The sequence below is a fragment of the Trachurus trachurus genome, assembly GCF_905171665.1.
Source record: "Trachurus trachurus genome assembly, chromosome: 6".
NCBI classification, from domain to species: Eukaryota; Metazoa; Chordata; class Actinopteri; order Carangiformes; family Carangidae; genus Trachurus; species Trachurus trachurus.
In genome coordinates, this window is record NC_139897.1 from 22,031,091 (window position 1) to 22,047,617 (window position 16,527).

Genomic DNA, 16,527 nt, shown 5'->3' on the forward strand with positions numbered 1-16,527 from the left:
TATAATTACAGCAGCCCAGCACACACACGTACATTATACAATATATATACCATACACTAAGTGGTGTCAACCCCACTGAGTGTATCGGGTTCATCCTCAATAATATGTTGTTCAGGGTTACTGTTTCCGTGGTAACCAAGGAGCGGGATACTGCTGTTAGAGTGTGGGATGTTAAAGAAGAAGCGCAAAAGTGTAGATGAAGTTGGGGCGAGGAACGAATTTAACAAAGGTCAAAAAGACAGAAAAGAAAGGTAGAGGAAGTGGGCAGGAGATGAGTAGGAAGGAAGAGAGAGAAAAGGAATTAAGGTAAGAGTGAAGGAGCAAGCGAGACGGGAAGGAACAGGAGGAGGTATCGCAGGTGATGGGAGAGGAGTCTGAGATAAGTCAAGAGCTCAGACACAGAGAGAGAAAGAGAGAAAGAGGCGAGTGAGGTCAGACATCTGACATCTCTCTCATGGTTTCCATTACTCAGCGGATGAGGAGGAAGCTCTGCTGCTCCAAGAGTGAAACTGATTACATGGTTTCACTTCATCCTTCAGCTCCTGAGTGGTGCATCGCATCACGACAACACTTCACCTCGCTATACAGCCGTGTTTATCTCTTTCTTAATAAAATATAGGACTGAGCTACCGGCTAACACCAGCTCTGTCGTTAAGAGAGAGATCTATAGTTGGTGGTGAAGAGAAGGGTCAAGGTATATCATTTCAGCCAGAGTCTCATGCTGTAGATTATGACGTAACTGCCTTTTTAAAAATGTAAAAACCTGTCAAGCTTATTGCACTGCTTCTGTTTGTGATGATGCAGGTGGAGATCGTAACCCTGTCTGTCAGATGAGCTTCACCTCCGCCTGCTCTGTAGCTTTTCCTCTAGATGGATATTTTGATGCAAGTGAGGAAACTAAATCAGTAAAAACACGGACTAGGCTACTTGTATTGATTTGACTGTATCGCTCAGTGCAATTTATGGTGTTGTCTAAAGGCTCAGTTATACTTTACGCCAGATACGCATACAGATATAGATCCAGCCTGCCGTTCATTGCGTAAATATTTCAGCATGTTTACTGGGTGCTTATGGATACAGTTGAACAGTGATCAAGCCCTCCAAAAAGATAAATTATAACTCTGTGCATGAGCCCAGACAACTAGCCTACTACATAAAAAATGGACAGAGTTGACCCTGGTTTGAGTCGGACAGAAATGAAGAAGATGTTGAGGTCCATCCCAATATCAAGTATGTGGTCAGTGACGGAGTTGTTTTAGAGGTAAATTCATGCAAAACAGCTGATGCACGTTCCTGTCAGGGGCAGTTTTTCAGCAAGCAGTCTCTGCAGTTGCCTCGAAAACAACTCCGTCTCGTAACGTTCTGTTATAACTTGTCCACGAAAGCGTTTTGGAGTTGTTGGATTGTGTATTTGATGAGTTTGATGAGGGAAACCAAGAAATCCCATGAGCCTCCGTAAGCGTAGCTCTGAGCAGCTTGCTGCTCCGCTCCACCGTTCTAAAAATAGCTTGCACCGACAATTAAAGGTAACGAACCTACTGCTATGACTATAGGGATTATGGCAATGGGCCATGTTTCCAAAATGTTGAACTATCCCTTTAACATGAACTTAATTAAACTACACAGCTGAACAATAGACAGCCATATATATATTTTTAATTTTAGCCATTCTTGCCTTTGTTACATATATAAGGGCAGAGAGTGAGATGCACTAAAGTCAGGGAACAGAGAGGTGACTGAAACTCTGAAGGTTTGATACTGATTTCTTTCCACCAGATCAGAATTAGCAGAAATCACTTTCCATTTCGTCAGGGGAACCAGCCTGGTTTGGCCGTGGCCATCGCAGTAACCCCTCCCCCCCCTCCTCCTCTGTATATTAGCATTGCAGATTCAGCTTGAAGTCAGCTCCGCGCAGAGTTGGAGCTACAACACAGCCGCCGGCATGTCACACATTTCATATGTACAGTAGCGTGTGTGTGTGTGTGTGTCCCCTGTTTCCTCCTTCAAGGTTCGGGCCTGTGCAGAGCAGAGGTGAACATGTGATCTGCAAATATGCCACTGACTGACTGACTGACGGCATCCTCAGTCTCTCCCACAGCTGTTAATGATGTGGACATGAATTATTTGTGCGTGTGTGTGTGTGAGAGAGAGAGAGAAATGGCAGAGTGTGTGTTGTGTTGTCAGCTGGGTGTGTGTGTTGACTGATGAGGTTACACCCAAAAACATGAATAATGCAGAGGACTTTAGGGAGTGAGAAAGTGAGAGTCAGTGTGTGTGTGTGTGTGAGACAGAGGGAGAGAGAGAGAGAGTCAGTGTGTGTGTGTGTGAGACAGAGAGAGAGAGAGAGAGAGAGAGAGAGAGAGAGAGAGAGGTGGTTGGGAAACTGAGTGAAAAAAACAGAGAGAGAGAGAGAGAGAGAGAGAGACTCCACTTAGGGTTTTAACACAGAGTCAGAGAGAAAAGACACACAAACGAAGCAGAAAGCCTGATACAATGCACAGTAATCCTTTTATTCTCCGTCGTCACTCCTCTTCCCGGTTTTCCCATTTCCTGTCTCCATCTTCTCTTCTCTCCTCTTATCTTCCCTTCCTGGAGCAGCTTCGTTCCCTCCTACTGTTTTTCCTCGCCTTCTGTCTCCTTCCATCCTCCATCCATCCTCCTTCATTCTTCAGTCTCTCTCTCTCTCTCTCTCTCTCTCTGAAGGCCTGGCATGATATCTGAAGAGTGTGAATGTTTCTGGTGCCTGTTAATGTGCTCGCCGTCTGTTTAGAAACAAACTCCGGCACGCTGCCGACCGTGAACCACTTCCACACTCACACACCACTTAAATTCCTCTAATGAACCAAACGCTCAGTCATCTATTATAACCTCCGTCTCTTTGTGGCATCCTTTCAATCCTGATTACAAACCTTTAATGCAAATTTAAACGTATTAATGTTTATGAGACGACAGCAGCTCCATCATGGTATTCTGATAGTAATAGTGATATATCATTTATTGTGGAGAAATGAGACACAGTGAGGACATCGGTGTGTAATTTATCAAAAGTGCTGATTATACCTCCACACACACGCACACACACACACACACACACACACACACACACACACACACACACACACACACACACACACACGTCTCTGATGTCTGATGAGGTAGGACCGAGTCCAGCAATTACTGTAACCTTCCAAAAGTGACAATCTGACATTCACACCCACTTCACACAGCGGGGACACTGTCCAACATGGTGGAGGTGAGAAAGTGAGGAAGGCCTGAACTTCTTTCTTTTCATGTTATTACACAACTATTTCTGTCACTTTCTGCATGTTAACAACACTAGGAACATCTTCTAGAAGAGACTGTTTTGCACCTTTATCGAAACTGTTATTATGGCTCTCTGCTTTCTGTCACAATCAACTGAAACGGCTTTCAACGTTTTTTTCTTTTGACATCTTGAGTGCTCCAAGTCAGATCCAGACAGGGAAGGTTGTATTAACTTGTAGTATAATCCCTCTTTTATTACTACAACATAGGGAACATCCAAGTTAGGCATTTTTAGTCTCTTCATGGTGTCTTCAGTCTTTTGGACTAAAACCAAATCAATAGCTATGAAAGTACCCATTCAGAAATATGCCAATTAGTGGATGGATCAACATCACTCTTGTATCTGTGTATTACAATAAGAGGTTGCACACAGCAGCTGGTAAGCTTAGCTCAGCATTAAGACTGGCGAAGGTGAAACTGTAGCAGTAAATCTTTTAAAGGCTGTATTTGAACATAGATTTCATCACAGTCGTGTGACAACATGGTGCTGTGAAGTGCACCCCTGTCTGTCTTTCTAGGAAAATAAAGGATCCAATATGTGGATTATTCACGGCCCAACTTATCCCCAGATTCATTTCTGACTAGTGATGAATAACTTGCAAAGGCCTTTACAAATAAAACAGTGGTTAAGGATGAATAGGAAGTCATCTGTTGACCGGAGCAGCTTGTATCGATTCATCCTTCACAGTCTGTTTCCCCCTGTGTCCAGTCTTTATGCTAAGCTAACCTTATGCTACTGTACAGGCATGTGATCGTATTCATTCTCTCATTGATCGAGTCCTTAGTGGGAAGATTTCCCAAAAGCTCAGAGCCCCGAAATAATATTTAAAAAACACATAACCACCCACCTGGTGATGAGACAAAACAGATCAATTTTACCAGTCTGCACAGCAGCCAGCAGCTCGCTCTTTGATTTCTGTGTCTGCATGTGAGTATGTGTGTGTGTGGGCTGTGTTACTGCATGACATGACAGTGGTCCCTGCAGGTGCAGTGTATCTGTGTCAAACTGGTTTACCTGTGTTTAAAAAAAAGGGCTTATACGCACTAATTTTAGTGCAAAAAGCAGTTCTCATTATTTCCTATATAGGAGCTGACATATACTTACTGTGAAAATCCATAGACTCATCTCCAGCACCCTTTAGCTATTTCATAGGTCATAAGACACGCATCTTAAGATTAGTCCTGTTATAAAATCAGAGAATAGATGCTGATATTGCAGAGTTTGTGCGTGCGTGTGTGTCCATGTTCAGGTTTAGAGGCTCGCTAATGGACTGGTAGATGTCTCAAGAGGAGGAGCAGCGAGTGGTCAGCTATACTAGTTCACCATTAGTGCTCAACCACACACACACACACACACACACACACACACACACACACACACACACACACACACACACACACACACACACACACACACACACACACACACACACACACACATCCAGAGTCCATTTCTCTTGGTCATTTACTCCTCTCTACTCTCCTCTTTTTTTGCACTGAACCATCTTTGCTTCCCTGTGATATGATGGTGATGGTGATGAAGATGTCGCAGCTGTTAGGAAAGTAAATGGAATATGTTTCTCTATGTTAGAGGTCTGTTTCTCAGCTACCACTTCCTGCATACTGCTAACTTGGTGTTGCTTGGAGACATATTGACTGTTAATGTGATCGGGTAATGTGTGAAGCTGAGGCAGCGCTGTAGGAGAGAGGGGGGAAGGGTTTGGAGGTAGCGCGGCACCCGGGGGGAGCTGCACTTGTGCTTCCCAACACATCAAACCTCTGTTATCCCGGAGACCTACTGTGGGGAGACGATGTTGACTCTGCAGAGACCTGTGAGGTAAAAAGCAGATTCCTTTTGAGCTGTGAAATAAAAGAGAAATCAACACAGTTTCTCACACAAGAGATGGATCAGTCCTGCTGCAGCACAGATAAGCAGCTTTTATGGATTTCCATGATCCACAAAAAGATCAAAATAATTGAAGGTTATAAAAATTCAAAAGAAATCGGCAGCTCAGTCAGGACGTCTCCAGAGAGCACACCTTGGTCGGCTGAGATGTGGGCGTTGTACAGCCTGAAGCTGTTTGGAGACCAGTTGAAAGGAAATGCAGGAACAGCAAACTGCTCACGGGCTACATGCTGAAACCTCACCGTGCTCTTCTCTTCTCTTCTCTTCTCTTCTCTTCTCTTCTCTTCTCTTCTCTTCTCTTCTCTTCTCTTCTCTTCTCTTCTCTTCTCTTCTCTTCTCTTCTCTTCTCTTCTCTTCTAAACAATGTGCTGACTTTTTACATACACACACAGTTGATCCAGTGATCAATTATAACAGGTGTTGCTTACTGTACCTGTCTTCTTGGGCAGACAATTTATAGACCAGATAAATCACACTGAGAAACATCTAATGTATAACTCAACTGAGCTAAAAAACATAAATGATCTTGTTCTATCTGGTATCACTTAGATTACAGTTACCTGCTAATCTAACGTCTTCATTTTTCACAGTATTAGTTATAAACTATGCAAGAACAAAGTAATACATACAGAAAAATGTAGCACATTTGCAGTGTTTTTGAAGTCTTTGACCGCTGTTTGTATTGTTTAATTACATGCACGCTTGCTAACCTTGGGTTGTCGTCTTGTTTACTGTATTGCTGGTACCTCGTTGTAATACTGAATAGCTCTGCTGCCAACTCAATGGAAATGATACAGGGATCAATTTAAAAATGTTTTACACCCAACCAGATAATGTGCATTGTCTGACTTGTCTTGTTTTTTTTTTGTTTAAACTTCAACAATCACATCTAGTAGGTTTATTTGCGCAGACTGTTTTGACAAAGCGGCTCCTTCACTCTCCCCTGAGAGTTGATTGAGGCGACTTGCCTGTGAGAGTGATCAGGCTCCTTCAGGCTAAGCTGCTGGATATTGGGAATTATCAGTGGATCAATACCAACACTTACAAACCCTCTCTGAGCGTAGCGTTCCTATCTGAGTCACGGTCTGTTTGCAGCACCTGTTTCTTTCTTGATTCATCTCTGACACATGCTCCACATTTCTCCTATCAAAGCGGTGCAAGACTATTTACACTAAACAACACTGCTGGGGGTTGTAAAAGAGAGAGAGGGACACTGACAGCCTCATTTGGACTAGTTAATTTGGTGGACTAGATCATATAACAATTAAATCCGTCAGGTTGAATGATTAATAGACAGATTTCAGATTATTTTAGCTGCTCCGGTTGAGAAAACGAAAACTCATCTAGTTCAGTCTGGTTTTGTATCTCATGACCCTCTGTTATTGTGTTGTTTTCTTCATATTATTATTATTATTAGTGACACATTTTCTGTTACAGCTCAACAGTAAGTTCATCAGCTGATTACACAGGCCCCACTACATCCCTGTCACCTCCACAAAGCCTCTGTATCTCCATCTGAGACGCTGAAGCTGGAATAATTTCCTCTAACAAGACCAATCTCTGTAATCACTGATTACTTCTGCAACCCCCTGTAATCAGCCGCCAACATCTTTTCACTAAAGATTCTCTGTGTGTATGTGTGTGCATGTGTGTGTATAGCAGTCCTACACATGTGCGCAGATGTGTAGGTGGATGATAATGTGCAGATTTATTATTGTTAACCTTAAGAATATGAGAAGAGACGTGAACACTCACACACACCCACACCAAGACACACAGCGTTTTAGCGACCCGGCTGGAACGATCAATTTTCCTTCTGTCTGATTAGATTTTTCTGATCTTAAATGAAAATCACGCCACCTCCACTTTGTACAAACAAAAGCTCATATTTAAACTGACTGTTGTGTGCATTATTTCCAGTGAAGCGTTTCCTGATGTGTGAAAAATGTATACGCTAAGCACACCGAGGCTCGTAGTAGGTGTGATACATGTAAGTTGTAGAGATTCTATCATCAATCATCACACAAAACCAGGCGTATCAACATAATCGCACACTGACACACTCATTCCTGCTGCCTTAAACTCACAAACACACACAGATGTGAGCAGATAGACACACCACACACACACACCACACACACACACTGGGACCCACATGCTTACGATAATAATACACACTGTGGCTAATCATCAGGCTGTGTTCGGGGAGCCAGCGGAGATAGATGGTGTATCTCCTCCTGGGTCAGTGATCTGTGTGAATTATAGATCACAGCTTTTCTATCCCAGGTTTTGTAGCTGCGCCCGTGGGACACGCTCAGTGAAGGGAGAGGGAGTGATAGATACATACAGGAGGGAGAGATGGAGAGTGAAGAGTGGGTAGAGGAGGAAGACAGGTTGAACTGTGTGCAAATTTTAAAATGGAGAAAACAATTTAACAAGATTTTACAATTTTTAGTACAGATAGAGTCACATTATGTGTTTTTTTTCTGGATCTGCTGGATTCCCCGATTATCTGGGTCACCAACTGGGCAACTGCCCTGGGGAGGTTAAAGGAGGAGCTCATGTTTTTTTGATGTAGGCATGTGTGAGGTGGTCATACATACAGTAGTATGTTGTATATATTGTATACTATGTTAAAGGGATAGTTCAACATTTTGGCAAATTGGCCCATTGCCATAATTGCTATAGTCATAGCAGTAGGTTCGTTACCTTTAATTGTAGGTGTAAGCTATTTTTAGTACAGCGGAGCGCAGCAGCAGGCTGCTCAGAGCTACGCTATGGAGGCTAAGGGAATTTCTTGGTTTCCCTCATCAAACTCATCAAATACAAAATCCCCAAACTCCACAGCGCTTTTGTAGACAAGTTGTGAGCTGCACAACCACCACGCTATGAGATAATGACGGAACGATACGAAACGGAGCCGTTTTCGAGGTAAATTCATACAAAACCGCTGATGCGCGTTGCGTTCAGGGACAGTTTTTCAGCAAGCAGTCTCCGTATTTACCCTGTATTTACCTCGAAAACGGCTCCGTTTCGTATCGTTCCGTCATTATCTCATAGCGTGGTGGTTGTGCAGGTCACAACTTGTCTACAAAAGCGCTGTGGAGTTTTGGGATGTTGAATTTGATGAGTTTAATGAGGGAAACCAAGAAATTCCATTAGCCTCCATAGCGTAGCTCTGAGCAGCCAGCTGCTGCGCTCCGCCGTACTGAAAATAGCTTACACCTACAATTAAAGGTAATGAACCTACTGCTATGACTATAGCGATTATGGCAATGGGCCAATTTGCCAAAATGTTGAACTATCCCTTTAACGTGTAGTAGATCCTGCTCAGGGCCTCGCCAGTTAGAGGTGACACAAATATCTTTTTCACTGCTTCCATAAAAATACCCTACACATTAGGTCTGACCGATTAATCTAAATTCATTGTCATTGCGACATCAACATGCATGATAAACACATTGCAAAAGATCGCCTGAAATGTGATGAGTACGTTACATTTACAGGCGCTGTGCCTTCACTCTCATACACGTCATACCTGTAACATGAGCTACACCGCTAGACGTGTGTAATGTAATGTAATGTAATGTAATGTAACAAAAACAATAGCCTACATCCGTCGACTCCCTCGGATACCGTGCCTTAAACGCGGCCATATTTGTTCTGGCACGACTTCTCATGTTTAGTCGACTTATAATGTTTGGAGTTTGTATATAGCATGCAAGCTGTCCACTCTTCATCTTTGTTTTTGGTGTATTTGAGAGTCGGTGTTACAGCTCCTCTACAGGCCTGGTGTATGTACTACAGCATATTGAGTCGTTTTCAGAAAGACACAGGAACTGTATGGTTAATATGCACACCTGATTATTATTTGCCTATTTATCCCATCGCGATATTGAACAGTGTCATTGCACATCTGACACATTTTGCTGATATCATGCAGGCCTACTACACATACATCTATACGTGCATGTGTGTGTATACACATCATGATCTCAGTAACACTTTTCCTCAAATTTTCCTAAAAATGTTCACTTGGATGAACCAGAGGAGGTTTTAGAGGTCCAAGGTCAAAGGTCATTGTCACTGAAACTTCAAGTTCTTGTGAATTTGATATATTGGGAATAACCAGAGGGAGTTTTATTAGATCTGGCACATGCATTCAGTTGCACTCAAGGGTGACGTGGTCAGAAGTCAAAGGTCAAGATCAGTGTGACCTCATTGAACTTCAGCCATTATTCAGTGCTGCCAAACACATGACAAGCTGTAGCTATCATGAATTTATCAGACTTGTCTCAATAAATGACTTCTTGTAAAGACAACTGCAAAAAATCCAAGTTACCATTGATATTTATTTAGAGACTGAATATTTCTCACGTAGGTAGCTGAATCTCAGCTTAGTAGAGTCGCTAAAATGGCAAATAAATAATCATAGTGAAGTCTATCGCCTGGTTGTATTAAAGATAAATGTGTGTTTTACACTTTGCATTGATTTTAATGAAAACCAGAACAAGCTGACTGGACTTAAAACATGAGCTGATGATGATGACGCTCTCTCTCTTCTTGTGTTTGCATGTTTGTGTGTGTGTGTGTGTGTGTAAAAGCCAGTGACTGTGATAATGGAAGTCAATACGGCCTGTGTGATTCTGTGTCCTGTGGGAGCGTTTGTCTTTGATTAGAGTGCAGCAGAGAAAGGCTGACTGCACAGGAACCTTAATTGTCTCCCTGAATCACTGCACTGTGACTTCTGACAGTAAAGCTGACATGACCGACTGACTTTACTCTCTGGAGTACATATGTAGTCAATTATGACCGTGCATTTGATGGTGAAGTTTTCATGTGTTTATCTGACGGACCTTTAAACACGTCTCAGCGCCACGTAAAAAGCTGGCATCTTCCTTTCTTGTAATTGTCAAATGTGAGAAATTGAAGTAGTAAAGTCAGTTAGCCGGTCGCTAAGCCTTACTCTGTTAATCACATGATGTTACGCCTGGTGCCTTTTCATTCAGCACATATGCATTTTAAAAGAATAAAGGCACATTCACCACAATGGGCCATTGATTTCAGTCATATGTGGAAAAAACTGCTGATTTGAGGAATATAGCTAGGTAGTTAACTGAGCTAGTGTTAGCTTCATGAGTTTTTGAAAACACCATTTAATTTTATTTAAAGAGACCCTGCCCTTTAAAGTGACCTTTGCTTTTGGTTATAAAAAAGTCTCATATTAATGTGGCTGAGTCTACGTTACCCACACTTGTTAATGGGTTCACTTTCGATAAATATATCGTTTTGTCTTTATAGTTATTTTGATATAATTATTTAGGCTAGTGATCGACTCGCCCAGCATTTCCTAGTTTCGGTTTCCCGGACGCTGCCCGGCGGGTCATGCACGCCGCTGAATCGCAGTTTATGGTCGGAACTACGACGGTATCTGATCATCTTCGAACCTCCGACTTTCATTCTTGATCAATGAAAACATTCTCACAAAACATTTTCGCTTTCGTCCTTCTTGCGCCGGTCCAAGAATTTCACTGTGTGCGCGGAGGCTCATGGAAAATGTAGTGTGAAAACACTTCGCTTTCCGAAACTCCTCGTAGCCTAGTCCCTTTAAAATGAAAAAAAACAAACATATAAATAAGATATAATACATGTTATACAATTGCCTTGTGAATAGCCTGACGTGATGTTAATAGCGTAGGTAACCCTCTTTAGTTAGCTGGACATGCTAACAACTGTATTACAACATAAACACATTTTAATCCATTCATTTTAATTGTGCTCCTGTGGTTTGACTTTTAAAACCTCCGACATGTGGGAGAAACCCAAAGCTTGACAATCCTGCTGAGTCTAGTTACTGTTTGCATATTTACATATTAATAGAAGATATTTCCCCTCAAGGTTTTCTTGCAGCACTTGTGACAATTTCAAACAGGTCTCTGGAAATGGTTTATTACCACTGGATTAATACGCTTTGAGCTGAATGTTGTAACTCAGTTTGTCCATAGGAATCAGTGTTGTAGTAGTGGAGCAATAAATGATGCTGCCAGTTCAGGACTTTATGGATTTCTAGTCATTCTTTTTTCGCCGTAATGCTGTCATGTTTAATAAGAGAAGGGGGATAATAGTCGAGTCTGACCTTCTGTTTTTCCTGTCGAATCTGTATTAAAATCACTATACAGCACTTTTATATTCCCAGTAGAGCAGACCTGAAGCTCAAATGAAAAGGTTTGCGTTCATGCCTGGCCTGGCACCAAGTTTAAAGCTTCAGAGAAACAGGGAAGACTCGAAGAGAGACGAGGAAAAGATGTAGGAGAGAGTGAAGGAAGAGATAGAGAAAAGATGGCAGCAGAGAGAGAGAGAGAGAGAGTAAAAGGTACTCGTCTATTTTTGCCTTCCTGGTCACTGTCTGTCTGTCCACCATGAGGAAACTCTGCAGCCGGAGGAATGAGCTCAGAAAGATTTGCGCTGGAAAAGTATTTTCAGAGGATGAAGCTGTGATGTGTGAAAGAAATTATAATGAAATCTCTTTCATTAAAACGCCTACAGATTTTTATGGATGTTTTTTTCTGTATTAAAACTTAAAAATGACCAGCTTTTCATTTCAAATTTCAAATAAGGTTTTGTAATGATCACATCTTTTTTTTTCTCCCCACTTCTGTTTTCTCAGGTTTATGAGAGAGGAACCAACGTGGAGCAGTTTGTGACACGTTTCCTTCTGAAGGAATCGGCCAATCAGATCCAGTCTCTCCTGAGCTCTGTGGAGAGTGCAGTGGATGCGATCGACGAGCAGCACAGCCAACCAGGGTGAGTCTGTGTGTGTGTGTGTGTGTGTGTGTGTGTGTGTTCATGACCGTGCACATGTGTCATGCATTATGTGTAAAACTCAGATTGTCAGTGGTCATAATGGAAATCAGGCAGTGTTTCAAGAAGAGCTCTTCTCTGGTTAAAACGTCTGTCACTCACACACACACACACAAACACACACACACACACACACACACACACACACACACACACACACACACACACACACACACACACACACACACACACACACACACACACACACACACACACACACAGGTTTTCATCTCGTTTATCCCATTTTCATCACCCTCAATCTCATCCTCATTTCTCCTCTCCATCCCATGTGGACCCCTCCCCCTCTCCACCTATTCTCCATCCAAATTCCTTTATTGCTTTTTTTTTTTTTTTTTTTTACCACTGTCGCTTTCTCTTTCTCCCATTTCTTCTTATCAATTCCCATAACTCCATTCTCTTTATCTAATACTCATTTGCCCTGCTCGCCTCTCTCTCTATCTCTCTATCGCTTTCTTTTTCAGTCATCTACCTGCCAAGGTGAGTCCACGAGTGCCAGAGAAGCGCAACGAAAACACCGTTCCTGACTATCCACCTAACAACAGAGTCAGCGCCAGGGAGGCTGTCAGGACCATCAACACTGCTTCAGGTGAAACACACACTCACCGATTTCATGGTTGGAGGCCATCGGTCATGCATTTCTAAGATTAGCATCAGTTTTTAGTGACAGTGCATCATTCTGGGTGAGCAGAAATCAAAGACTGACTGCCACTCAGCAGTTTTTAATCCATTGCAAGCACACTCATTTATTCTCCATTGTTCAACTGATCCTGCACCTGCACCGGTCTGTAGAGGCTTTCGTCCAGCAAAACAGCAGGGAATAGGTGGTGAACAAGGGGTAATAACAGGGGTTGGAAGAAGCAAAATGGGGTTAAAGAGAAAGACGAAGAGTGGAGCAAGAAGGCAACGAGGGTAGAGGAAGGACAACCTCATGGCTGAGCAAGCAAAGTGAGAGGGTATAGAGTAGACAGATGCTTAATAAATCTCCTAAAGTGTTTGAATCAAACCTGTAAGTGTGTATAAAAGTCTGTTCAGCACTTAATACTCAAAATCTGCTATGTAGTGCTGTTTTTATAGAAGAGAGAGCAAGAGAGAGAGACAGAGAGAGAGAGAGAGAGAGAGAGAGAGAGAGAGAGAGAGAGAGAGAGAGAGAGAGAGAGAGAGAGAGAGAGAGAGAGAGAGAGAGAGAGAGAGAGAGAGAGAGCATTTTATGAAGTTACAGCTGCATAAACACAAATTGATTGAGCCCTGCGATTCTCTTTGAGGATGTGCAGGCAGGACTCATTATTCTTCTGTTTTCTCTGTAAACTCCCCTCCTCTCTCTTATTTGCTCTCTTACAGTCATCCTTCCTCTTTCTCTTTCTCCCTCCCTCCCTCCCTCCCTCCCTCCCTCCCTCCCTCCCTCCTCTAGCTCATAGTTAAAACTGCAGTGAACACTCGCCTTGACACTTTGCACCCACTTGAAGCAAATTGCTGACTGGGGAAATGACACTTCAAAGGTTGTTGAGATGTGGCGTCACTTCATCACAACGCAAACTCCACACAAGAGTCATACGAGAACTAACAGTTCAGTCAAGGTTCAGGGGGGAGAGGAGGATAATCAATCACTTCTCGGGTATTGTTATTGGTATAGGGTCCATGTGTTATTCTGACATTGAAAAACATGGCTCCACCTCGACAACTTGGGGTCAGATGGAAAATGCTGCACTGTTGTAGTCAACGCTATCATTGTGTCAGTGATAGCACAACAGTGATGAACACACATACTGTATAAGCTCTGCAGCAGAGAGAACTGTGAGAGCCACGTGTCCCAACTAAGTAGTGAGTGTTTCTTCAAGGTGCCTCCTTGGAGTTTTCTTGTAAACAAACAAACTTTTATTTACATTCAGTGTTTTCTCACCAAGAAATCCACTGTGTACGTCTTTGAAGTCAAACACACAGCCTGAAAGTATTTACTTCTTCATCATGGCCCCTGTTCGTGCATTCATATGTTTGTTTTTTTTTCGCAGTAACTGTTGATCAGCCGGAAAGTGTGAAACTGCTTGGCAGGATGATGTCCATGTGTATTTAGTCCATGTGCAAAAAGAAAATTGGGAACTCACTTGTGAAAACATGAATGCAAACTCCACATGGTAAAATAATACAAGCAGACAGCACATGGTTGACTCAGGGATAATGTTATTTTTTCAATATAACAACCATACTTGATTTGTCCCATCAAAAACTTCACAACTTTACATATTTTCTAATTTATAGCATGAACATTTTGAATGATTTCCTACAACAGTCCATCAGTCCGTCATAACCTCTGCGTACATTGCAGGTGGTGCACATTATTAGTTTCATGCACTTTATCCATTCGATTTTCAGTATATTTATGAGGGGCATCTTTAATTATTGCATATTGAAGATCAGACAATGGATTACAATTTGTGGTTGCAGTCTTGTAAAGTAGAAATGGTAATCATTTCATTTCATTTCTTATTCATGTGCAAAGGAGATAAATAAAAGTTTAGATGTAGCCTTCACTCTTATGTGGTGTAATGTAAATAACAATGCAATTAAGATCAAAGCATTTGTAAATCTGTGTTACATAAATATTTTGTTTTTCACCTAATACAGTCAGAATATGAATGGCTCAATACTATAATTTTGTTCTTTACAGTTTTACAGTTTTGCCCTCTCATTATTGAATCAGACCGTGTTTACAGCGCTGTTGAGATAATAACTACTCTTGATTCAAGTTGAATTGAATCCCTTTCTAATAAGTTACATTATTATAGTATGTTATAATATGTTTTCAGTGCAACATTTATTTTAGTATATGGGCTAAAACATACCACATACATTATGGCTCTTCAGGACATATCCAGACCCCTCAGTCCTCTGTGTTGTAAAGTAACGCTGCATAATTTCTACATAATCTGACCCTTGTTACTCCAGTGAATCTGATTTCTCAAATCTAATTTGTTGGTGATTAAGTTAATATAAAAATGCAGTTTAAGTGCAGCAGAACCGGATCAAACTAAAACAAATCAACCTTTTATGTCCCATTGTAATGGTCTGGTGTGAACGTGTGTCTCTGTGGTCACATCTGACCGAGGGCTGTGGAGTAAAGCGGCACATGCTATAGAGTTCTTGTCAACGCCATTATTGATTCAGTGAGTGATCAGTAGAGCAGAGATCGTTCTTCTGTGTTTATTAAACGCATGCAGCTTTCACACTGCATTGACTCTGTGACACAGGAGACCACAGCATTTCTTACAGCAGGTCAGTCACATAAAGTCGACTCACTGTTTCACCACACAGAGCATTTCATCAATACCAAGGCCGGTATTTTGTAGCTTGACCCATTTTGGTCCAACATGGACATAAAACAAAAATTAAGCCTATAAAAGGTGGTCGCCTTTACAGAACATTGTAATTTATGTGATTTATCGCCTCACTGATTCACTTAAGTGAAAAGACTGAACAGTTTCCATTGGTTTCTGGAAATGTTGGTGTTTCATTCGGATGGTGTGTCACATCGCTGTCACATCAGATGTCTCTTTATTCTCACACAAGCTCGTGATTGTGACAGGACGCTGCCAGCAATCAGTTTATTCTTCATCTTATACCTCTTAAAGTACATCCTCATGCATAATACATATTGTGCCATGACAAAAGATGAGCATGATCTTTTAGCTTTTCCTTGATGCTGCCTCTTGACACGACACATAGAAACATAGAAAAGATAAAATGGCTGAATTTGAGTAGACACTGGATGTAAGCCTACTGTCTGTAGCCAGGGAAGCTGTTTGACTTTCATAATATTAATTTGATATTGGTAATATGTCAAACAATTCAGGAAATCATCTTATTTGCTTTCTTGCAGAGAGTTAGTTGGAAAGATTCATAGACAGTATTCTCACAACTGCACACAATATATGAAATGAAACCAGTGGCTTAGCATCAAGACAAAATACAGCAGATAAAAGCTAACCCATCTCTGTCTAAAGCTCACTAATTAACATTCATGTTATTTGTAAAATTGTGCTGTGATTCAATATTTCTATTGTATTTGGAACTTGACTGAAATAAGCGAGTAGCTAAATGCAGATAACTGGATGGATGGAAGTTTTTGACCACATAGATACATTTGAGCATGTGCCATAAGCACCTATACATGCCTTCAGTAGCCTATACACCTGGAACAATATGTGCTGGAACAATATGAATAAGTGGATGATAAATGTAGTAGTAGTAGTAGTAGTAGTATAAACCTTTATTTAACCAGGCAAGAATTGCTAAGAATACATTCTTATTAGGGCAATGGCCTGGTAGGAGGTGAAAGACCTCCTAAGGGGCAAGGGAAAGGGGGAGTATAACATTAAAATATAGACAAAGAAAAATAAACAACATACTTTGTCAAGATAATA

The 16,527-nt window shown here is 41.6% G+C and overlaps 1 protein-coding gene across 1 annotated transcript in view; it reads left to right on the forward strand.

Annotated features, from left to right (window-relative positions):
* necab2 (N-terminal EF-hand calcium binding protein 2) overlaps positions 1–16,527 on the forward strand; it is a gene marked incomplete at both ends in the record, with an annotated part of 113,308 nt that overhangs the window by 56,757 nt on the left and 40,024 nt on the right. Inside the window, 2 exons of the mRNA XM_083972909.1 lie at positions 11,898–12,034; positions 12,574–12,698. Of these exons, the coding sequence (XP_083829035.1) occupies positions 11,898–12,034; positions 12,574–12,698 (262 nt within the window). The remainder of the gene's footprint in view (positions 1–11,897; positions 12,035–12,573; positions 12,699–16,527) is intronic.